General features: G+C 49.0%; 1 protein-coding gene across 2 annotated transcripts; it reads left to right on the forward strand.

The window, feature by feature from the left end:
- Positions 1 to 583: 583 nt before the first annotated feature.
- On the forward strand, positions 584 to 24,107 carry LOC122553193 (zinc finger protein 395-like). Of its 2 annotated transcripts, none has more exons than XM_043696789.2 (9): positions 584 to 892; positions 5,156 to 5,413; positions 6,424 to 6,674; positions 9,930 to 10,036; positions 10,275 to 10,462; positions 14,465 to 14,565; positions 16,373 to 16,595; positions 20,305 to 20,423; positions 20,520 to 24,107. In XM_043696789.2, the coding sequence occupies exons 2-9, from the start codon at positions 5,162 to 5,164 to the stop codon at positions 20,629 to 20,631; spliced, it is 1,353 nt and encodes a 450-aa protein (XP_043552724.2). In that variant the 5' UTR covers positions 584 to 892; positions 5,156 to 5,161; the 3' UTR covers positions 20,632 to 24,107. The 2 variants fall into 2 exon arrangements, with proteins under 2 accessions (XP_043552724.2, XP_043552723.2); XM_043696788.2 differs by having other exon boundaries at positions 585 to 892; positions 16,373 to 16,619.
- The last annotated feature ends 465 nt before the right edge of the window (positions 24,108 to 24,572 follow it).

A 24,572-nucleotide genomic window follows, 5' to 3' on the forward strand; every position in this document is an offset into this window, starting at 1 on the left:
GGCACAGTGAGGCAGCAGTGCTAACCACTGAGCCACCACGCTGCTGACTGAATACCTTCCAGATAGGTTTGAGGGCAAAGTGAAAAATAACATTCAGCCTGGCTCGCAGCCAAAATAAAATGAAAATATAGACAGAATTGGGGTTTAAGTGAGTGCAAGGGAAATCCTGTTGTTTGGGAGGGAAGGAGGGTGAAGTCAGAGGCAGGAAATGGGTTAAACACTGCTGAGGGCTCAGTAACCCCCTTGAGATGGGTTTGGGGTGGTGATGGGTTTGGGGTGGTGATGGGTTGGGGTGGTGATGGGTTTGGGGTGGTGATGGGTTGGGGTGGTGATGGGTTGGGGTGGTGATGGGTTGGGGTGGTGGTGGGTTTGGGGTGGGGTTCGTTGGGGATTAGTTGGGGTTGCGGATGGGGATGGGTTTGGGGATGGGGTGAATCCTCGGCTGGGGAAATGGTGGATTTGGGGGATGATGTGTTTCCGTGCTCTCTGACTCTGTCTATGATAACACCCTGTACTGGATCCAGATCCGGATTACTATGGATATTCCGCTCCGGGACTTCAGTCGCTCTCGCCACATCTGGGCAGAGTTAAAGGTCCGGGCGAACCGCGGCTTTTCAGATCGAAGCGAAACCGGACCGGGATAGCACCGGGGCAGAGCGGGATTGGACTGGGACAGAGTTGGATAGCACCGGTTCGCACCGCAATAGGACCGGGACAGTCGGGACAGGACCGGCACAGAGCGGGATTGGATCGGCAAAGGAAGGGCTACAACCGGGATAGGACCCTGTGGAACGGGATAGAATCTGCACTGAAGCGGGTTTGACCCGGGATTAGACCGGGCCAGGAGCGGGACCCACGCAGTTCCAGGGCCGATGCTGCAGCGTGGACCCAGGTAATTCAGCCTGAACCCATTCATTCCCCACAGGTCAACAAGCGCCTCTCTGGGAAGGTACAACGTCTGTCTGTGCCAGTGTATCTCTCCCTCTCTGTGTCTCTCAAACTTCTGCATTTCACTGTAATCGCTACCACCCAATTATCACTCCCGGTTCCCGCTCAATGCCCAGCTCCATTGTCAATGAATGCCCCCTTGGGTCAGGGGCTGCAAAGATCACTTGGATACCACCAACCCCCCATACCCTACCCCCTCCCACAGACACCGCCCTCAGCACAACCACACACACTCTCTCTCACACACACTCTCTCTCACACACACACTCTCTCACACACACACTCTGACATTCTCACGCTCTGACTCCTGCACAGAGTAAACGTGTGGAAAGGCAAGTTTTTTTTTGCTGAATTCAAATGGAGCGTCCCGCCAGATTACCTGGAGGAGAAAGCTTGATGGTACTATCACTGGACAGTTAACCTGGAGATCCAGGGAATATTCTGGGGACCCGGGTTCAAATCTCACCATGGCAGATGTTGGAATTTGAATTTACTATTAAATCCGGGATTAAGAGTGTGGAACTACTGTTGATTGTCACCAAGCCCATCTGGGTCACCAATGTCCTTCAGGGAAGGAAACTGCCATCCTTACCTGGCCTGGCCTACATGTGACTCCAGACCCACAGTGATTCTCAACTGTCCTATGGGCAACAGGGATGGGCAATAAATACTAGGTAAAAACAATGACTGCAGATGCTGGAAACCAGATTCTGGATTAGTGGTGCTGGAAGAGCACAGCAGTTCAGGCAGCATCCAAGGAGCTTTGAAATCGACGTTTGATGAAGGGCTTTTGCCCGAAATGTCAATTTTCAAAGCTCCTTGGATGCTACCTGAATTGCTGTGCTCTTCCAGCACCACTAAATGGGCAATAAGTACTGGTCTAGCCAGCCTTGCCTTCATTCTATGGATGAATTTTAAAACACCGTGAACAAGTGGTGTATTAAAAATGAGAATGAAGAGGAGGTGGTAGTACTCTCTGATGAGATTGTGTCAATGAGGATTTTGGAAAGTTAACAGGTTCTGCCTGAAGGACAGTGAAGGTTTAAGATGGAGATTGCAGAGGGTCAAATGAGGCATGTCCAGAGGCTGGAACAGCCCTGTGAGAGGGGGAATGTGGGGGAGGGGCTGGGAGCAGGAATTTCTGTGAAGGAAAATTCCATCAGAAGCTTTCCCCTGGAGTTTGGAATGTGATGTTGATTCTGGGGCTGAGAGTGGAACGGGATCAGGATAGAATGGCCGAATGGGCTCTTCACACCTTTTTGAACCTTATTTAGATTTTGTGTTTTTGCATTATCGTGTGTTTCGGAGTCAATCCAATAACATCATTCTCATCCCAACACCCTCCTGTTCAATCTCCTGCTAGGACATGCAGGATGGGGTGAATAGTCTCCTGCACTATAATGATTTTGTGATTCCACCCTCGAAAAACTGAAACTCGTTAACAATGTCTGTGTCCCAGCTCAGACATCAAGTCCTTGTTTCCTGATCTCTCCCTGTAAATCATTCACACAGGACCAGCAATACCTCACCCTTAAGTTCAAATCTCCCCCATGCTCTCACCTCCTCTCTATCACTGCCATCTCCTCTGAAAGCATTGCTTTCCACTTCATGGCCACACAAGTAAGATAAGGTATTAAAGAAGTTGCTTTTATTGGTCAGGGAATTGAGTACAAGAGGTAGGATGTCATGTTGCAGCTTTATAAGAATTTGGTGAGGCCACACTTAAAGCATTGTGTTCGGTTCTCTGGTCACCACATTACAGGAAAAATGTGGAGGCTTCAGAGAGGGTGCGGAGGAAGTTTACCAGGATGCTGCCTGGATTAGAGGGTATGAGCTACAAAGAGAGGCTAGAAAAAATGCTGATTGTTTTCCCTTGAGTGGCGGAAGCTGAGGGTATACTTGATCGAAGTTTATAAAATTATGAGATGCATAGATAGGATTGACGTAATAATCCTATTTTCAGAATCAAAATGTCTAACTCTAGGGGGCATGCATTTAAAGTGAAAGGGGGAGAAACCAAAAGAAATGTGAGGGCCAAGCCTTTTTACAGAGTGGTAGGAGTCTGGAACTTACTGCAGGGGTGGTGGTGGTGGAGCCAGATACAATAGGGGAGTTAACGAGACTGTTAGATAAGCACATGAATATCCAAGGAATGGAAAGTTATGGACCAAGGACTGGCAGAAGGAATTAGTTTCATTTAGCGTCATGTTTGGCATAACATCGTGGGCCAAAGGCCCCATTCTCCTGCTGTACTGTTCTATATTCTGTATATTCTCCAATTTGCCCTCACGCACAATTTCCCCCTTTCTCTCACTCCAACATTGTCGCTCTACCTTCAGTTTTGGAATTCCCTTCAGACAATGTTCCACCTCTGACTTCTTTGCCTTCCCTTAAGATGCTTCTTAAAATCTTTTTGATCGAAGTTCACTTACAGTGGAAATACTGGGGGCTTGTAATAATCACGGGTGTTTTGTATATGCATACAGCGTGGATTAATCATATTGGCAAGGGTAGCTGCAAGAGAGAGCTCAATGTATTCAAGATTGTTTCTTGGAGTAATATGTTATGGAACTAGCTGGAAAGCAGGCTATTCTGGACTTGGTAATGTACATTGAGGTGGGATTAATTAATGATCTCAGAAAAGCATCCTCCAGGGAGGAAGGATCATAGTATGCCAGAATTTGAAATACATTTGAAGGGTGAGAAACTGGAGTCCCACATTAGTGTTTTGGAGTTAAACAAAAGTAATTACAGAGACAAAGACAGATTTGGTGGTAGTGGACTGGACAGCAAGACAAGTATAACTTATGGGAATCATTTTATTGTTCATAGATTCCCTACAGTGCAGATTGAGGCCATTCAGCCCTTTAAGTCTGCACCAAATATCCAAAGGTTCTCTCCCTTATTCCTCCATTTACTATGGCCAATCTGCCTAACTTGCACATCTCTGCATACTATGGGGCAATTTCCTATGGCCAATCCACCTAACCTGTACATGTTTGTACTGTTGGAGGAAACTGGAGCACCTGGAGACTGGGGAATGTGCAATCTCCATACAAACAATTGCTGAAGGCTACAATCTAACCCAAATCCTGGGTTCATGTGTTATGAGGCAGCAGTGCTAACCACTGAGTCACTGTGTCGGGACAGTTGATGAGGTGTAGCAGATGTTTAAGGAAATAATTTATCCCAACTAAAATATATTCTAGAAAGGAAGAAAGATTGTAAGAGATAAATAAACCATCCATGGCTAAGCAAGGACATTAAAGATAATATAAAAACAAAAACAAAAGCATACAATTTTGCAAAGGCAAGAGGCAGGCTGGAAGATTGGGAAATAAACTTTCTCACTTAGTGAGTCATTAGAGAATAGAACACATTGTCTGGAAATGTGATGGAGGGCATGTTCAACTGAGGCATTCAAGAGGGGCATTGGCTGGTTATTTCGATAGAAATGGTCTGTAGAAATATGGGCAAAAGGCAGGAGATTGGTACTAAGTAATAGCATCAGATTAAATAATACAGCCATGACAAGCATAATGGACTGCATGGCCTCTTTCTGCGCAATAATAATTCTGTGATTCTAGGGAAACTCTCCACCACAAGGGGACAGGGTGAAAAGTCTACAAAGGCGGTTGCCACGTCATCCACTGAGGGGCAGATAGTTTTGTCCTCCCCACAGAAGGATGGGAAGTGAGGGAGAAATGTCTTCCTGTGGAGATCCTTCTGTCCCTCTGACCCCATCCGTGTGTGTTCCCTCGGAGCAGGAATCAGTCGGGTTCCAGACTGGGCTTGGGGTCACTCCATGGTTTGGTGCCAGTCCAGAGATTTCATGCCCATTTTGATCAGGTCTCAATGTGCAGATGTTTAAATCTAAAGTTCATACTGTTATGGGTGGACTCGGACTCACACTGTCTGGATTATTAGTCTCAGATTTGACTAATTCACAATGTTTGAGTCTGAAGCCCACCCCTATCGCAGGCTGCCCTTGGTTTGGCTGAATGTTTGAGTGAAATATTGAGTGAATATTGTTGCAGTGATGATGATGATGAGCTTGGTGATGATTGTCACTGTTGGATGGTTGCTGGTGAGGGATTGTTCAACAGTGAATAGGTTTTTACAGTTCCCAGTAGGTGCTCAGTTGGCAGTGATGAGTTGTCAGTTTTGCATCTGATGTTGGACCCTGTGTTTATTCCCTTCTGTGTAGGTGACAATGGCGAGTGTGTTGTCTCGACGTCTGGGTAAACGATCATTGCTTGGTGCCACTGTTCACACCCCCAGTCCTTCCGGGAGTGGGATCCTTATTCCTGGTGTTATACAAGCGTACCGACTAGATTCTGGGAAAGGCAACTCCTCCTACACTGTCTCATTTGAGGATGGTCAGTTTAAGGAGTACAGCGAGGACAGCATCATCGGGCCAGGGTTCCAGAGTCTCTCTCGTTTCAAACTCTACCCGGGGCAGAGGGTAAGTGCGGCTGACTGCAGGTGGAGTGCTCCTGGGTAGCTGGATGCCTGTCTCAGGGGGTGGGGGCAGAATCCTGGGGCAGAGGGTAACTAAGGGAGGCAGTGAAAACCCACTTTCCCTTTCTGCGTCACCACATCTCCCATTTGGACTGATGTGGGAGTTGTTCCCCTGAGGTGGCTAAGATAGTCTCCTCGACTCTTTCCAGGGCCGAAGGGGTTAACACACAAAGAATGGTGAAACAAGTTAGAGCTCCAGCCACTGGAGTTTAGAGGAATAAGAGGTGACCTTATTGTAACATAACAGATTCTGAGGGGACAGAATATGATGGATACCTGGGAAATGATTCCTCTTGTGAGGGAGAAGAAAACTAGGGATACAATTTAGAATCCCTACAGTGCCGATAGAGGACATTCAGCCCGTCAAGTCTGCACCAACCCTCCGAAAAGCATCCCACCCTATCCCCATATCTAATCCACCTAGCCTACACACTATGGGCTATTTAGCACGGCCAATCCACCTAACTTACACATCTTTGGACTGTGGGAGGAAACCGGAGCACCCGGAGGAAACCCACGCAGATACGGGGAGAATGTGCAAACTCCACACAGACAGTCATCCGAGGTGGGAATTGAACTCAGGTCCCTGGCGCTTTGAGGCAGCAGTGCTAACCACTGAGCCACCCATTCAAAAATAAGACGACCCCATGAGATGGAGATTTGAAATATTTTCTCTCGGAGATTTGTTAGACTCTCATCCACAGAAGCTGGTGGAGGCTGGGATTATAAATTTAAGACTAGGTTATAGTTGGATTGACATAGAACTTATTGAATGGTGGGACAGCCTTGTAAGGCTGAGTAGCTTACTCCTGCCCTGGTGTATGGGAGGAATAGAGTAGAGAGGGTGCAGAGTTTGGTTTCTGTTGAGTGTTGGGCCCAGGGTGAATTGAATGGGTGATGTAGCTAGCACCCTCCTCCCCCTCACAAGCTGACGATGGTGGTTTCTTGGCCCAGGTTTATCTAACCCACAGTGGACGGGAGTATGTGGGGCTGGTCGAGCAACACAATCACCTGGACAACGAGGTCCTGGTCTACGTGAAGGAGCTGGACCTGCGCTCCCTGAGGAAAATTGAAGATGTCCGATTGGCGGAGAGCCGGAAGTCACCGCGCCTCCAGGAACAGGAGAGGGAGAATCTGAGAGCAACGAGCAAACAGACAGAGAGCAAGAGGATCCACTGCTCGGAGAGCATTGATATCCCTCCAAGGTAGGCCTGGAGTGCAGGGTGGGGAGAGGAGGAGGGGCTGGAGAACAGCTGGACCAGGTCCTATCAGCTCCAGGGTAGTTCACTGGGGATTGGTGGGTGGGTAGGGAGAGGGGGATGTGGAGGGAAGGAGAGATTCCAAGAGAATATTCCAAGGTATTCCCAGAAAATCCCAGGATGGTTAGTGTCAGAGTCATCAAGGCATTTACAGTGCAGAACAATGCCATTCACCCCATTGAAACCATGCTAGCTTCTTGTGGATTAATCTGGTCAGTCCCACTTCCCTGCTATATCCCTGTATACAATAAGATCATTTCCCTTGAGTCTGTGGCATGTCTTTTTGAAACCAAAGATTGTTCACTATCCAATGACCTTGCAGGTAGAGAGTTCAAGGTCATTGCCACTTGCTGGATGTAAAGATTCTTTTTCAAATTCCTCCTTCTTCTCTCGCCCAAAATCTTAAATCTATGTCTCCCTACAAACAGTTACCAGGAAGACCTTTTCCCTGGTCCGTCGTATCAAAACCTCCCATAATCTTTTAAACCTCGATCTAGTCTCTCCTCAGTCTCTTTTGCTCCATGGGAGACAATCCCAGCATCTCCGGCTTAATTCTGTTCCCAATCTGGTAAATCTCCACATTAATCCAATAATATAAACATCTTTCCATTAACACCAGAGGGGTATGCAGTCACCTGCTTTCTGACCAAAGGCTGGATTTAATCACTGTTCCAGTAGGACTTTCTGATCATTTTCATTAAGCTAAGATCCCATCACTGAAGTAATCAACTAATCTGCCTCTGTTTTGACTCCAAATTTGAAAAATGAAATACAACTATATTTACATAAGTGTTGTCCTAAAAATCAACTGTCGTACGTGTATGGAATGAGCTGCCAGAGGAAGTGGTGGAGGCTGGTACAATTGCAACATTTAAAAGGCATCTGGATAGGTATATGAATAGGAAGGGTTTGGAGGGATATGGGCTGGGTGCTGGCAGGTGGGACTAGATTGGGTTGGGATATCTGGTCGGCATGGACGGGTTGGACTGAAGGGTCTCTATGACTCTATAACATAGAACAGCACAGCAGAGTACAAGCTCGTTGGCCTTTGATGTGTCAACGTTTTATGCTACTCTAAGATCAAACTAACCTACACTGAGTGGTTGTGCAAGCCACTCGGTTGAAGGATAGTTAGGGATGGGTAACAATTGTAGGTCCACCTCATTCTCAGAAACCAGTTCCAGCAATCTCAGCACAAGAGGCTGCTGCATAAGATAGCAATGCATGGTGTTAGGGATAGGGTATTAACATGGATAGAGGATTGGTTGATTAACAGGAAGCAAAGAGTGGGGACAAATGAGTGTTATATTGGCTGGCAATCAGTGACTAGTATCGAGAGTGTGGTGCTGGAAAAGCACAACAGATCAGGCAGCACCCGAGGAGCAGGAGAATTGACCTATCGGGCAAAAGCAATCTCCAGCATTTGCAGTCCTCATTTTTGCCTGATCAGTGACTAGTGGTGTGCCTCAGGGATTGGTGTTGGGACCGCAGTTATTTACAACCTATACCAATGATTTGGAGTTGGGGACCACGTGTAGGGTGTCAAAATTTGCAGATGGGCACTCAGATGGGCAGAGGACTGTGAAACTTTGCGGAGGAACATAGATACATTGAGTGAGTGGGCAAAGGTCTGGCAGATGGAATACAATGTTCGTAAATGTGAAGTCATATATTTTGGTAGGAGTAATAGTAAAAAGGATTATTAATTGAATGGTAAAAAGTTGCAGCATGCTGCAATGCAGAGGGACCTGGGTGTCCTTGTGCATGAATCATAGAGGTTGGACTGCAGGTACAACACATAATTAGAAAGGCAAATGGAGTTTGTCCTTCATTGTTAAAGTGATTGAGTTTAAAAGCAGGGAGGTTATGTTGCAGCTGTACAAGGTGCTGGTGAGGCCACACCTGGAGTACTGTGTACAGATTTGGTCTCCTTATTTAAGAAAGGATGTACTGGCACTGGAGGGGGTGCAGAGGAGGTTCACTGGGTTGATTCCGGAGTTGATGGGGTTGGGTTATGAGGAGAGACTGAGTAGACCGGGATCATATTCATTGGAATTCAGAAGGATGAGGGGGGGGATCTGACAGAAACACATAAAATTAAGAAGGGAATTGATAAGATAGAAGTAGCGAGGATGTTTCCATTGGCAGGTGAAGCTAGGACAAGAGGGCATAGCCTCAAGGTTAGAGGGAGCAGGTTTAGGACTGAATCAAAAAGGAACTTTTTCACCAGAGGGTTGGGAATTTATGGAACTCCTTCTCCAGGGAAGTAGTTGACGTTATTTCAGTAAAAGCTTTTTAAAGCTAAGGTGGATTTTTCTTTTTGAACAGTAAAGGAATTAAAAGTTATGGTGAGAGGTAAGTGGGTCTGAGTCCATGAAAAGATCAGTCATGATCTTATTGAGTGGCGGAGCAAGCTCGAAGGGCCAGATGGCCTACTCCTGCTCCTGGTTCTTATGGTCTTATTGGAAATAGACTAGTCAATGAAGTACACCTGCACCCCCCTACCCTGAATGTAGTAGCCAGAGAGTGGGGGGTTGCAGTTGGTGGGGGGTAGGAACAGCCCTATTCTCCTGCTGGGTTAATAGAGTGAATCCAGCTGCTGGGACACAGTAGGGAGCTGGGTTGATGTGTAGTGTTAAACAAAATCTCTGTTAATACTGTGCAGTTGCTTGGTGAATTCTGGGCCCTGTTAGATGACAATACAACCATATGGAGGGGAAGTAGGCTATTCAGCCCATCTGGAAAGGGCATTTTATTTTAATAAAAACTTTACACATTAATGGGTCATGGGTATTGCTGTCTGGCCCAGCATTTATTGCCAATCCCTAGTTGCCATTGAGAAGGTGGGGATGAGCTGCATTCTTGGAGTATTGCACCCACCTGCTGTGGGTTGACCCACAATGTTCTTCGGGAGGGAATTCCAGGATTTTGACCCAGTGACAGTGAAGGAACAGCGATTATATTTCCAAGTCAGGATGGTGAGTGGCTTGAGGGGGATCTTGCAGGGGATGGTGTTCCCATGAATCTGCTGCCAATGTCCCTCTGGATTGAAATGGTTGTGTGTTTGGAAGGTGCTGTCTGAGGATATTTGGTGAATTTCTCCAGTGTATCAGTGGTGGAGGGAGTGGATGTTTATGGATGTGGATATTGAAAGCTCCCATTTGATATCAGTAACTAACTCACACTTCTGATCTTATCCAGAGGCCCAGGAGTGGTCGATATGGATGAAGTCATGGCGGCCATGGTACTGACCAGTTTGTCATCCAGCCCATTGGTCAACAGCCCCTTGAACAGCAGCACCATGCCAGGTAGGAACACCGATGTTTACAGAGCACCAGCGAGCTGAGGGGCTGTCCTACCGGAGTCTGTGTACCCAGGGCAGGGCACTGTGTGGCTGTCTGAGCTGGTATGGTTACTACCTGTACCAGCTCTCCTGCACACGGTGTAACTGCACTCAAAGCTGTGGGGCCCAGGCACATTGCCCCGGGGACAGTGGGGTAAGCAGTGAGTGAGTGAACCCTCTTGTATGTTTTGTCCCTGTGTCAGGATTGGCTGAATCTGGGAGTGAGACCACGAGTGGGAGCAGCGGCATATGGAGCTGGGGCAGCGATACCCCCTCTCCCTCCACACCGCCATTCGGCCAGTCTGCTGGGCTAGCTCAGGGAGGGGATAGCTCTGAACGATATAGCACACAGCCCCTACTGCTTGAGGAACCGACAGCTCGCAAACGGAAGGTAAGTGATGGGGAGTTGGGGGGTGTGGGTTGGGGGAAAGTGAGTGTGGGGAGGGACATGATGGGGTGGGGGAGAAGGGGTGGGGGAAGAGAGTTGGGGGAAGAGACTGGGGATCAGGCTGGGGAAAAGAGAGCGGGAGGGTGTGGGGGAAAGGGAACAGGAGGATGTTGGGGGGGGGTAGAGAGTTGGGGGGTTTGGGAGGCATAAAGTTAGGGATGTGTGGAGGTGGCAGAGAGCTGGGGGTGGTGTGGAGGGGTGGAATGGAGTGGGGGGTGTGTGGGGGTAAGGGAGTAGGGGGTAAGGGGAAGGAGTAGGGTGGGGAGAAAGTAGTTGGGTGTGAGGGAAGAGAGTTGGGGGTGTGTGGCGGAAAGGAAGAAGGGGACGGGAGTAAGAGAGCAAGGTTTGGGAAAGGGGGTGAGGGGTGGGGGTAGGAGCAGCAGACCTGTGGAGGGTCTGGGGACTAAGGGAGACAGCAGTATTAGATCCCTAAGCATTTGACCTCAGTGTTATTCCCCTGTCCATTCCCCATAGCCCAGCACAGTGTCTGTTTCAGTAACTGACCAATGCTCCTCTTGAATGCCTCAGTTGAACCCATCTTCTAGCCCATTTCCTGCCAGCCCATCCCATACTGTCACGACTCGCTGGGTGAAAATGTTTGTTTCTCACATCACGCTTGATTCTTTTACAAAACATTTTAAAACTTGACCCAGTTCTGACTTCCTCCCTCTCCACTCTGTCTAGCTTCTTCATAAGTTTGAAAAGACCAGAAGACCATCAGAACTAGGAGCAAAATTAGGCCATTCAGCCCATTGAGTCTGCTCTGCCATTTGGTCATGGCTGATATGTTTCTCAACCCTATTCTCCTGCCTCCTCTGTGTAACCCTTGATCTCCCTCACTAATCAATAACCTTTCTATCTCTGACTTGAATACACTCAGTGACTTGGTCTCCACAGCCCTCTGCGGCAATGAGTTCCAGGATTCCCCACCCTCGGGCTGAAGAAATTCCTCTTCATCTCTGTTCTAAAGGATCATCCCTTCACTCCGAGGTTGTGGGTTTGGGTCCTAGTCTCTCCTGCTTGTGGAAACATCTTCTCCATGTCCGTTCTTTCCAGGCCTCTCAGTATTCTCTAAGATTCAGTCAGATCCCCTTCATCTTTCTAAACTCCATTGAGAACAGACCCAGAGTCCTCAATCGCTCCTCATGTGACAAGCCCTTTATCTCCTGGATCATTCTTGTGAACCTCCTCTGGATCTCCTCCAATACCAGCACATCCTCCCTTAAATACTGGGCCTGAAACTGCTCACAATATTCCAAACGCGATCTGACCAGAGCTTTTTGCAGCTTCTGCAATGTATCTCTGCTCTTGAATTCTCGCCTTCTTGAAGTGAATGCTAACATTGCAATTGCTTTCCTAACTGCCACTGAACCTGTGTGTTAAACTGAAGAGAATCCTGAACTTGGACTCCCAAGTCCCTTTCAGATTTCTGAAGCCTTTTGCCATTTAGAAAATAGTCCATGCCTCTATTCTTCCTGCCAAAATTCATAACCTCACACTTTCCCACACTGTATTCCATCTGTCACTTCTTTACCCACTTTCCCCCAAGTCCTGCTGCAGCCTCCCTACGTCCTCAATATTACCCATCCACCACCTATCTTTGTGTCACCTGCAAATTTAACAACAATGCCCTTAGATCCCTCGTGCAGACTGTTCATGTTAAACTTCTTTTAAATCTCCTTCTCTCTGAGGAAAACAGTTCCTGCTTCTCTCATGTATCCACATCAATGGCGTCTTATCTTTGGACCGATTCTCATAGGTCTCTTCTGCACTTTTCCATTTCCGTAGAAACATAGAATCATCGAAAATAGCAGCAGGAGTTGGCCATTCAGCCCTTCGAGTTTGCTCTACCATTCAATATGATCATAATTGATCATTGAACTCAGTCCCCTCATCCCATCCTCCACCCCCCCCATACCCATTGATTCCTTTACATCTAGGGACTATATCTAACTTCTTCTTGAAAACATTCAATGTTTTGGCCTCAGCCACTTCCCACAGTCCAGAATTCCACAGGCTCCTCAATCTCCAGGTGAAGACATTTCTTCTCTTAAAAACCAAAAGAACAGAGGATGCTGTACATCGGGAACAAAAACAGAAAATGCTGGAAAAGCTCAGCAGGTCTGACAGCATCTGTGGAGAGAAATCAGAGTTAATGTTTCAAGTCCAGTGACCGCTCCTCCGAATGTTTCTCCTCATCTCCATCCTAAATGGCCTTTTCCTTATCCTGTAACTGTGACCCCTCCACTACTGGGAACGTCGTTTCTGCTTTTACCATGTCTAGTCCTGTTAGAATTTTGGAGGTTTCTTTGAGATCACCCCTCATTCAGCTAAACTCCAGTGAATATAATCCTAACCAATCCAGTCTCCTCTTGTGTGTCAGTCCTGCCTTCTCAGGAATCAGTCTGGTAAACCTCCATTGCTCTCCCTCCATCACCAGAATATCCTTCCTCTGATAAGAAGATCAAAACTGCATACAATATTCTAGGTGTGGGGGCTGTCGTGTAATCCCCAGGACTGCAGCTGAGACCGAAGCAATGACTTTTGTAAATTCATCATAATCTCCCTGCTCTTGGATTCACAGCCTCCGTTTATTAATATTGTATGTTTTCTGAACAGCCCTTTGAACTTCTCCTGCAACCTTTAATAATTTGTGCATATATATACCGAGGTCTTTCTGCTCCTGTACAGCCTTCAGAGTTGTACCCCTTATTTTATATCATCCATCTATGTTCTTTTATTGACATGCATCACCTCCGACCCCTCAATATTAAACTTCATCTGCCCCCCTCACCTCCACCCCACCAACTTGTCAATGTCCTTTCAGAGTTCCACACTGTTCTCCCCTCAGTTTACAATCCTTTTAAGTTTTGTACCATCTGCACTCTGGGAAACTGCCCCTGTTCACCAAGATCCAGGCCAGTAATATTTATCAGGAAAAGCAAGGATCCCAATCCTTATCCCTAAGGGATCTCACTATCATCCAGCCTGACATATATCCATTGACCTTTCTCTCTGTTTTCTGTCACTCAGTTTTGTATCCACATTGTGACTGTCTCCTGTCAGACCAAGATCTATAGCCTTCTTCACCAGTCTGTTGTGTGCCACTGTAGCAGACACCATCTGGAAATCCATGTACAACATCACCCTCATCAACTCTTTCTGTTACCCCTTCAAAAAACTCCAGCAAGTTGGTTAAACACAATCTCCTCTTTTAAAAACCCATGACAATGCTATTTTCTCTTTTTATTTATACCCAGAAATGCTATCACACACAACTGCATGACTTTCCCATCACCAACATCACCTGGATTCTATTTGTCGTTTTTGAACACTAACCATCACCAATAAAACACACCGTAGCTAGTGAAATATCGACCAGCAGAGCTTACTATGGACAATATTATAGTGACTGTCCCAAACTAATCCCATTGATTCTATCCCAAGTTAATATTGATAGATATTCCCTCCCAGCACAGTTAAGCTAAGTGCTCTGTAGCTGCTGGGATGATATTGACAATCTCTTGTGAACAAGGATGTCATAGTTACCATTCTCCCCCCGGCACCAGCCCTGGATCCTGGGAATACTGCTCCCCAATTACCACTGCCATAGGGGTTCAGGAGAAAAACAGACTAGTGGGGAGTGGGGCCGATGGGGGTGGGGAGACAGACTGACTGGGGGGGTCTCGGTGCGGGGGGGGGGGAGATGCCTGGATGTGGGTGGGGGCAATGTCTGGGAGCGTCCCCGCCTCCACACTCCAGATCACCAGAGGGAGGTTGTGATGATGTTCCTGACCTGATGTTCACATCTGTGTGTCTATGGCTCTCTTTCTCTCTCCATCTGCCTCTCCCTTCTCTCTCCCCCTCCCCTCTGTCTCTCCCCCTCCCTCTCCCTCTCCCCCCCCTCCCTCACCACCCTCCCTTCCCTCTCTGTCTCTCCCCCAGAACTCCATGAAGCTCCTGTATCGCTGTATGTGGCCTCTCTGTCAGAAACTGCTCTCCTCACCGGCTGGAATCCGCAGGCACATCCGCACTGTACACCTCGGGTAGGAAATATTGCCCAGCTGGAGGGGATGGGGAAACGGGGGGTTGAGGGTGAGACTGTGGGTAATGGGAGAACTGTGGGTTAGATACAGTGTAAAACTCTCTTTACACTGTCCCTATCAAACACTCCCAGGACAGGGACAGCACAGGGTTAGATACAGAGTAAAGCTCCCTCTGGTGTTTCTTTGAGCTCAGCCTATCCTGATTAAACCAGTGGTTGAATTCAATTGTGGTGTCTGTCTGCCCCCATGTGGTGTAGATGGTTATTGCGATGTCTGATGTGTTGAGCTCAGCCAACTGTGTGTGTGGGCAGGCAGTGTCTGTGATGCTGGTTCTCACCTGTGAATTGTGTCAAAATGTTTGACGTCAGCGATGAGAGAGAGAGGTGTGAGCATGTTGGAGTTATTCACCTCTGAGCAGAGTTGAGTGTATTAATGAGAAAATTGACATGTTGAAAATAGTGGGAGGATCCTGGATTGTAAGACTTACAATACTAAAGGAGCAGAGAGTGCTGGGTGAACCTGTGCAGAAATAGGTGATGATGTGTCAGAATGTGCTGGGAACACTGATGAAGTTTACAGCAATCCGGGCTCTGTTCATAGGGTTAAAACACAAGGACATTACTGTGCGTCTTCAACAAACACTATTTCAGTCTTGGGGAGGACTGTGAATACTTCGACCTTTTCAGAATAATGTGAACTCTTGCAGAGGCTACAGTTGTAATTTAATGATACAACGAATGGGGCACTTCCTGGTGGAGATGGAGCAGACAAACTGGAACTGTTTTCCCTGGAGAGGAGGAGATTAAAAGGGAAACTTAATCAAGGTGTTCAAACTCCTTACAGCTCCAGACTCCCAGCTTGAAGATGAAGAACCTGTTGTATTTACAGAAAGATAGAGGGTCCCAGTGCAAGATAATGGGCAAAACAAATAATGATGACTAACGGAATAAAGTGGTCACACAACGAATGGTTAATATCTGACAGGCTGTGTGAGTGAGTGTGTCTTTCTAAACCGAAAGAGGATTTGCAGGAAGAAGGGGAAAGGCTAGGGAATCGAGGGGAGAGACTGGCCTCGCTGCTCCTATACAGAGCCAGCACGCACATGATGGAGCAAATGTAGTCTTTGTCACCTTTCCGTCTGAGAGTGCAGCAGGAGGATTGGTAACCATGCTGGCACCATGGCACCGTGGAAAATACTCAGTCACAGATTCAGAGGGAACGGTGAGGAATGGTTGGCTGTGCCATGAGTTGGAATCTGGAATTGGAGGCTTTGGCAAGCACATTCACTGGGAATATTTCAAAAGGGATTTGAAGGTGGATAAGGAACAATCATTCAGGATGGAGCAGCAGCGGTGGTGGGGGGTGGGGGGGTTACTCTTACAAAGAGCCAACTTGGAAATGATGGGCTGAACGTACTGCCTCACTCTGTGATATTGAATGAGGACAGGCTCTGAAGCACCATGAAGTTGAATAGCCTGATCTTGCAGGTGGAGTTTGAGCTGAGTGTTTGGGTAATAGGTGGGGGAGGGGAGGGAGCTCTGGGGGCAATTCCCTGAGTGTCCCAGTCACCCCCCTCTGCCCCTTGACAGCAGATTAACCCCACTCCAGGGGTGGGACGGATTTGATTTAGTGCGAGGGAGAAGTGGGCGAGGTGGTGGGAGAGATGTGGGGGAGTGGGAGAGGTGTGGGGGCACGGGCAGGGAGGGCACTGGGAAAGGGGAGGGGGTGTGGACAAGTGGGTGTTTGGGGCAGGGGGCGCAGGGGAGCTGGGGTTGCTGTAATGGTGTTTTGTGGTTGGTTCTGACAGGCGTGGTGACTGTGAACACAGCGATGGAGAAGAGGATTTCTATTACACTGAGATCTCAGTGAGTGAGGATGAGAACCTAGACACTGTGAGCACACGGCGCTGTGTGTCTCCACCTGCTGTACTCCAGGACCAGAGGGTCTCCATCACTCCGTCACAGGGAGGCAGCTCTGAACACCAGCACCCAGGCCCCCTCAGTCAGTCTGCTCCCAGCTCTCTGTGGCAGGTCTGTGTCGACCACACCTACCAGGTACACACACCACTCAGGGACTGTCAGTAAGACACACTCCCCTCACAGTCAGAGACTCTCTGAGACCCATCCTCTCACAGTCAGTGACTCTCTGAGACCCACTCCCCTCACAGTCAGCATCTCTCTGTGAGACCCACTCCCCTCACAGTCAGCGTCTCTCTCTGAGACGCACTCCCCTCACAGTCAGGGACTCTCTCTGAGACGCACTCCCCCTCACAGACAGTGACTCTCTGTGAGACCCACCCCCCTCACAGTCAGTGACTCTCTGAGACCCACTCCCCTCACAGTCAGTGACTCTCTGAGACCCACTCCCCTCACAGTCAGAGACTCTCTCTGAGACGCACTCCCCCTCACAGTCAGAGACTCTCTCTGAGACGCACTCCCCCTCACAGTCAGTGACTCTCTGAGACCCACTCCCCTCACAGTCAGTGACTCTCTGAGACCCACTCCCCTCACAGTCAGTGACTCTCTGAGACCCACTCCCCTCACAGTCAGAGACTCTCTCTGAGACGTACTCCCCCTCACAGTCAGTGACTCTCTGAGACCCACTCCCCTCACAGTCAGTGACTCTCTGAGACCCACTCCCCTCACAGTCAGTGACTCTCTGAGACCCACTCCCCTCACAGTCAGAGACTCTCTGTGAGACCCACTCCCCTCACAGTCAGCGTCTCTCTGTGAGACCCACTCCCCCTCAGAGTCAGAGACTCTCTTTGAGACCCACTCCCCCTCACAGTCAGAGACTCTCTGTGAGACCCACTCCCCTCACAGTCGGCGTCTCTCTGTGAGACCCACTCCCCTCACAGTCAGCGTCTCTCTGTGAGACCCACTCCCCACACAGTCAGAGACTCTCTTTGAGACCCACTCCCCTCACAGTCGGCGTGTCTCTGTGAGACCCACTCCCCCTCACAATCAGTGTCTCTCTGTGAGACCCAGTCCCCACACAGTCAGAGACTCTCTTTGAGACCCACTCCCCTCACAGTGACTCTCTCTGAGACCCACTCCCCTCACAGTCAGAGACTCTCTTTGAGACCCACTCCCCTCACAGTGACTCTCTTTGAGACCCACTCCCCTCACAGTGACTCTGAGACCCACTCCCCTCACAGTCAGTGACTCTCTGTGAGACCCACTCCCCACACAGTCAGAGACTCTCTCTGAGACCCACTCCCAACACAGTCAGAGACTCTCTGTGAGACCCACTCCCCTCACAGTCAGTGACTCTCTCTGAGATCCACTCCCCTCACAGTCAGTGACTCTCTCTGAGATCCACTCCCCACACAGTCAGAGACTCTCTCTGAGACCCACTCCCCTCACAGTCAGTGACTCTCTGTGAGACCCACTCCCCTCACAGTCAGAGACTCTCTTTGAGACCCACTCCCCTCACAGTCAGCGTCTCTCTGTGAAACCCACTCCCCTCACAGTCAGAGACTCTCTTTGAGACCCACTCCCCTCACAGTCAGTGACTCACTCTGAGACCCACTCCCCTCACAGTCAGTGACTCTCTCTGAGATCCACTCCCCACACAGTCAGAGACTCTCTCTGAGACCCACTCCTCTCACAGTCAGTGACTCTCTCTGAGATCCACTCCCCACACAGTCAGAGACTCTCTCTGAGACCCACTCCCCTCACAGTCAGTGACTCTCTGTGAGACCCACTCCCCTCACAGTCAGAGACTCTCTTTGAGACCCACTCCCCTCACAGTCAGCGTCTCTCTGTGAAACCCACTCCCCACACAGTCAGGGACTCTCTTTGAGACCCACTCCCCTCACAGTCAGTGACTCTCTCTGAGACCCACTCCCCACACAGTCAGAGACTCTCTCTGAGACCCACTCCCCTCACAGGCAAGAAGCATTTATTTGAGAGGGATAAATTCCAAACAATATCTTTAACTGGGGAAAGGGACAGTGAGGTGGAGCAGTGAATGATCAGGGATGGTCGCAGAGAGCTGTCAGTGACACTATCAGTAGGTGGTCACTGATGGTCTGAGTGGGTGGCCAGTGACGGTCTGAGTGGGTGGTCATTGACGGTCTGAGTGGGTGGTCATTGACGGTCTGAGTGGATGGTCACTGATGGTCTGAGTGGGTGGCCAGTGACGGTCTGAGTGGGTGGCCAGTGACGGTCTGAGTGGGTGGCCATTGACGGTCTCAGTGGGTGGCCAGTGACGGTCTCAGTGGGTGGCCATTGACGGTCTGAGTGGATGGTCACTGATGGTCTCGGTGGGTGGCCAGTGACGGTCTGAGTGGGTGGTTAGTGACCGTCGGAGTGGGTGGTCACTGACGGTCAGAGTGGGTGGTCACTGACGGTCATAGTGGGTGGCCAGTGACGGTCTCAGTGGGTGGTCATTGATGGTCTGAGTGGGTGGTCACTGATGGTCTCGCTGGGTGGCCAGTGACGGTCTGATTGGGTGGTTAGTGACCGTCGGAGTGGGTGGCCAGTGACGGTCCCAGTGGGTGGCCAGTGACGGTCCCAGTGGGTGGCCAGTGATGGTCCCAGTGGGTGGTCAGTGATGGTCTGAGTGAGTGGTCAGTGACGGTCTTGGTGATTGGTCAGTGGCGGTCTCATTGGGTGATCAGTGAGTGGACGGTGAGTGGTCGGTGATGGTCTCAGTGAATGGACAGTGGGTGGTTAGTGAGTGGTCAGTGGCGGTCTCAGGGGGTGGTCAGTGAGTGGTCGGTGACTGTCTCAGTGTGTGGTCAGTGATGGTCTTGGAGTGGTCAGTAAGTGGACAGTGAGTGGTCAGTGATGGTCTCAGTGTGTAGTCAGTGATGGTCTTGGAGTGGTCAGTAAATGGACAGAGTGGTCAGTGACAGTCTCGGGGTGGTCAGTGCGTGGTCAGTGAATGGACAGTGGGTGGTCAGTGACAGTCTCAGGGGTGGTCAGTGAGTGGTCAGTGACTGTCTCAGTGAATGGACAGTGGGTGGTCAGTGACGGTCTCAGTGAGTAGTCAGTGATGGTCTCAGTGAATAGACAGTGAGTGGTCAGTGACGGTCTCAGTGGGTGGTCAGTGAGTGGTCAGTGATGGTCTCAGTGAATAGACAGTGAGTGGTCAATGATGGTTTCAGTGGGCGGTCAGTGAGTAGTCAATGGCAGTCTCAGTGGGTGGTCAGTGACAGTCTCAGTGAGTGGTCAGTGATTGGTCAGTGATGGTCTCAGTGAGTGGTCAATGATGGTCTCTGGGTGGACAGTGAGTGGTCAGTGACAGTGCCGGGGTGGTCAGTGATGTTCTCAGGGGGTGGTCAGTGATGGTCTCGGGGTGGTCAGTGAATGGTCAGTGACAGTCTCGGGGGTGGTCAGTGACAGTCTCGGGGTCGTCAGTGTGTGGTCAGTGAATGGACAGGGGGTGGTTAGTGACGACCTCAGTGGGTGGTTAGTGACGGTCTCAGTGGGTGGTTAGTGATGGTTTCAGTGAGAGGTCAGTGACAGTCTCAGTGGGTGGACAGTGAGTGGTCAGTGATGGTTTCAGGGGGTGGTCGGTGACGATCTCAGTGGGTGGTCCGTGACGGTGTCAATGATGGTCTCAGTGAATGGTCAGTGACAGTCTCAGTGGGTGGTCAGGTGAGTGGTCAGTGACGGTCTCGATGGGTGGTCAGTGATGGTCTGAGTGGGTGGTCAGTGATGGGTCTCAATGAGAGTGGACAGTGAAAGCTTGCTGCCATCAGATGGTCACTGTTGGTCATTTCTGTTCCAGATCTCTCCAGATTACCGCTGTGCCTTCACATTTGGGGATTGCTCTGTCCAGCCACAAGTGACCCTGCTGAAGCCCCATGTTGTTTTTGCCTCTCCAGTGCCCAGCTTCAGTGGGACAAGGTGAGTGACAGCAGGGGACAGCACTGAGACTGAGGATAGCCTTGTTTCTCACAGCAGCAGTCTGCTCATGGCACTAACCACGTGTTTGTTTCATAGGAAGATCCGCGGGGAAGCTAAGAAGTGCCGCAAAGTGTACGGTTTGGAGAATCGAAACCAGTGGTGCACAGCCTGCCGCTGGAAAAAAGCCTGTCAACGTTTCCACGACTGACTCAACGAGGAGTTACCGTGGGAACAGGGAGACTCCCGGCATCGCCCCCTTCTCATGGGGTTTCTGTCTGTCAGCTCATTGTGTGAAGAGAGATTCCCCAGGATTGAGACAGAGTGGATTTCCCTCAGAATGACAGGCTGACGTTGGAGAATGTTGGCCGATAGACTAGGAGCCTGCAATCGAGGTTTCACCTCGTCCCGGACTGTGGCCGGGGTGGTGAAAGGAAATTCTCTCTCTCTCTCTTTGAGAACGGTTATCCTCCAGGTTGGAGGGAAGGGATTGACAGGAATGTTCTGATGGACTACGTCTCTTAGAGCCTGGGACTCAGAGCTCCAGCCTCGTCTGAGCATTGATAGGACCCACTGACCTTCCTCGGGACAGGGCCTACTAACAGCATCCAGAGATTCCAGATTCTCAGGCACAGCATCACTCCCTGGAAATGGAATGTTCCTGGATTCAATCACCTTTCCAATTGGGATGCTCCATCTGCCATTGGTCATTTGTTTTTCCTCCAACGGGATTCCTCAGGGATTGGAGAGAAAGGAGCCCAACTACCAAACTTCAGAGTGATGTCAGTAAAGGTTCTTCCAAAACTCCATGTGTCTGTGTTTGGAATCTCCTCGTTGTTTCAGACACTGAGTGATTAATGACAGCCCCAGGATGTTTATAATGACCTGGATCAGTCTCAGTGTAACTCTCTGCAGGACCGGCTGGCATTGACGTAGGCATTGGAATGGACTACTGCAGAAAGAGCCCTGACCACTCTGCAGAGTCCTCCTTACTAACACTAGATTTAGGTTTATTGTCATGTGTCTATAAAATTACAGAGAAAAGTGTTTTCTTCATATGTTTCACCACACTCTGGTGCCATCTTGAAACACTGAATATAATGCAAGATTTTACTGCAATAGAGTTTATCTTTCTCTCTTCTTCAGGTTCCTCCTCCTCTGCTCCTCCAGTAGCTGCTTGACCTTGGCTGGAGACTCTGCAACAGGCTCCTATTTCCAGGCCTTCAGGCTGCAACTCCCATGACTGCCATGTCTGAGCTGGAGCCCTGGGCCTGGCTATGTGCAGGTTCAGTTCCTCCTGATCCCCCATCTGAAGCATCTCCCAGATGCTGCCGCTGGTTATCAGTATTTAGGATCCTCCACCATCCATCCCTTTCACCGCTTCCACTGTTCCTTCTGGAGTCAAAATGTGTGGTGCTAGAAAAGCACAACTAGTCAGGCAGCACCTGAGCAGCTGGAGAGTCGACGTTTTGGTCATTCCTGATGAGCAGCTTATGCTTGAAACGTCGACTCTCCTGCTCCTCGGGTGCTGCCTGACTGGCTGTGCTTTTCCAGCACCACATTTTTAAACTCTGATCTCCAGCAGCTGCAGTCCTCACTTTCTCCTTTGCTCCTTCTGGAAGCTGGGCCTAGTAGTAGCCTCAGCCTAGTCACGGACCTGGTGCCTCGGCCTATCCTGTGAGTTCGGGCCGGGGGACTCAGCCTGGGACCTGCTCCTTGCTCGCTGAGAGACCTTGGGCTGGGATGGAGCCGTGTCTGGCTCGTCCTGGCGTTGCTGCCACCAGAGGCCTCCTCCTTTACTTGCCACGCTCCAGGCTTTAACCAGACTGGCTGCAGGGAGAGGTTTCACCCACAGGCCCCAAACTCCAGCTGACAGGTTAAAATTGCTTTTGGAGTCTCTGGTATCAGAGCACCCTGTCCCTGAGCATTAAGAGCGGTATGTAACCTCCTTTGTCAGCTCTGGGCCTCAGGCAGTGCCTTGTTATGTTTGTGAGGAGGAGAGCACTGCGTGCTCAATGGTCCCATACCTGAGCAATGTTGAGTATCTGCCTGGTTCTAGTGTTACTGCCCAACGCTTGGAACTTTCTCTCTCGTCACGCCCCACTCAGAGCAATCTCCATGTGTTTCTTACTGAATGTGAAAGTGTGCACCAGCGTAAGACCCTGTCCTGATCAGCTCGGTGTTGATAGACTCAGAATAATGTGATAAAGCTGGGATCGATATTTACAAATCCCCATCTGTGTGTCACACCCACAGCCTCTAGCTCTGTGGGTCGCTTGACAAAGTGAATCTGAACAAAATACACCCCTCCCACGTCCTCCATTGCCCCCCCAGCAACCCCCTCACCCACCAAGACCAGCGCTAACTACTGGAGTTAAACAGAGTGTTGGGTTAACAAGCGCAGAATACACTGGAGAGACTCAACACTGTCTGTGGGGAGACAGACAGGGAGAGAGAAAGAGAGAAACAAGGTTAATGTTTCGGGTCCAGTGATCCTTCTCCAGAACTCCATCCTGTTCCCCAGACTCTCCATGCTCCACACACGTGACCCTCTCTGCTCCCCTGACCTTTCCCACCCCCCAGCATCTGTGCCAGCTTGGAATCTGGGAGTCTGTGTTTCAAACACAGTGTGAGTGATTGAAAATACAATCAAACCCCGTTCTGAATTTAAATAGCAATATGAATATTATCGGATTGAAATGGTTTTCTATATTTATACAATAGGAAATTTGAACAGAGTGAATTTAAAACCCGAATGGGAATTGAAGATGAGTGCTGATTGCTAATCCTGTGGACTACAAATCCCACAAGTGCCTTTAGAAATTGGCGACTCTGAGAGGAGAGCTCCGAGTGGTTTCAGACACAACCTTTCTGATAGGATTCAGGGAGAAAGAACCTGATTTTTTGGGGGTATTTGAGTGGGTCACACATCATAACAGGACAAAAAGACATTCTGTCTGTCCCATAAATGAGTCACGTAGTCTGTGAGTTTTAGTGCGAGTGTAATGCCACTGCATAGAGTCTGCATCACAATGTCTGGTCAAACAGCTGATTATAACAGGAAGAGCATTGAGTGTACTCAACCAGCACATTGTGTGAGGAACCCAGAACATAGTGACCAAGATTACGTGTGATTCCATGATTGGACTGCACATTCTGAACAATCCAGGGTGCACTATGAATTACACAAACAGCTAATTCAAGATTCTCAGTAACACCCCTAAAAAGGTTCATTTAGTCTTGCTAGAAACTATATGTAATCACATACATACAGCCTGGTCCTCTGCATGCAAAAGGCATTTGTTCAGAAATTTCAGCTTTTCGATCTAACAGAAATTTGGAGATACCTATCCCTTGGTGCATTCCCCATAACAATCCCTTATCCAATCAAAGTTAAGTTGTCTTTCATTAATTTTAAACATATTGTTTGGGACATGGTCATGCAGAATGTACTAGGGAAGAGATATCTCCCAATCAGAGTCCAATTAGCACCCTTTTCTTTATGTAGCATACATTGTTATTCGTGTTGGGGTTTGGTATTCTTGCAATTATGTCCTGATGAGTGAAAGATGAGAAATGTCACCAGCATGTCTCATTATGTAACTGTATCTGAGTTTTGTAATACCAAGAGACTATTTGTATTTTGATAAAACTTCCTAATTTTAAATAAAAAGTGCAAGTTTAAAATGTGACTTCAGTTTGATAATTTTCATCAATGATAATCAATTCTGTCTGCAGGTCTTTGGCACTGTGTTTGAAACAAGCAGACTCAGGAAGTAAGTGCTATAGGGAAAACTAGCATTTATTGCTCAGTCCTAGTTCCTGGGGAGGGCAAGAATCCCAGTGGCCCTGACATAACTCAAACTGGGTGGCATTGCAGCTGAAGTGCCACTAGATAGTTCTGTCAATGCATCCAGATATCACTGTCCTGATGATCAAGAGTAGCCTGATGGGGCGGTAATAGGCCATTGGTTTTCTCCTGCTTTTTGTGTGCAGGACATAATTGGGCAATTTTCCACATTGTCGGGGAGATGCCAGTGTTGTAACTGTACTGGAACAGCTTGGCTCGGGGAGCATAAGTCTTCGGTACCGTTGCCGGAATGTTGTCAAAGCCCGTAGCCTTTGCAGTATCCAGTGTCTCCAACTACTACT

Source organism: Chiloscyllium plagiosum, unplaced genomic scaffold, assembly GCF_037043375.1.
Source record: "Chiloscyllium plagiosum isolate Xiang-an unplaced genomic scaffold, Cpla_swu_hap1 HiC_scaffold_10, whole genome shotgun sequence".
Taxonomy (NCBI): Eukaryota; Metazoa; Chordata; class Chondrichthyes; order Orectolobiformes; family Hemiscylliidae; genus Chiloscyllium; species Chiloscyllium plagiosum.

Coding starts and splice junctions, on each gene's coding strand:
- LOC122553193 (XM_043696788.2), top strand. CDS start 5,162: ATGGCGAGTGTGTTGTCTCGACGTCTGGGTAAACGATCATTGCTTGGT. Junction 5,414..6,423: donor AACTCTACCCGGGGCAGAGG/GTAAGTGCGGCT, acceptor TTCTTGGCCCAG/GTTTATCTAACCCACAGTGG. Junction 20,424..20,519: donor CCCAGCTTCAGTGGGACAAG/GTGAGTGACAGC, acceptor TTTGTTTCATAG/GAAGATCCGCGGGGAAGCTA.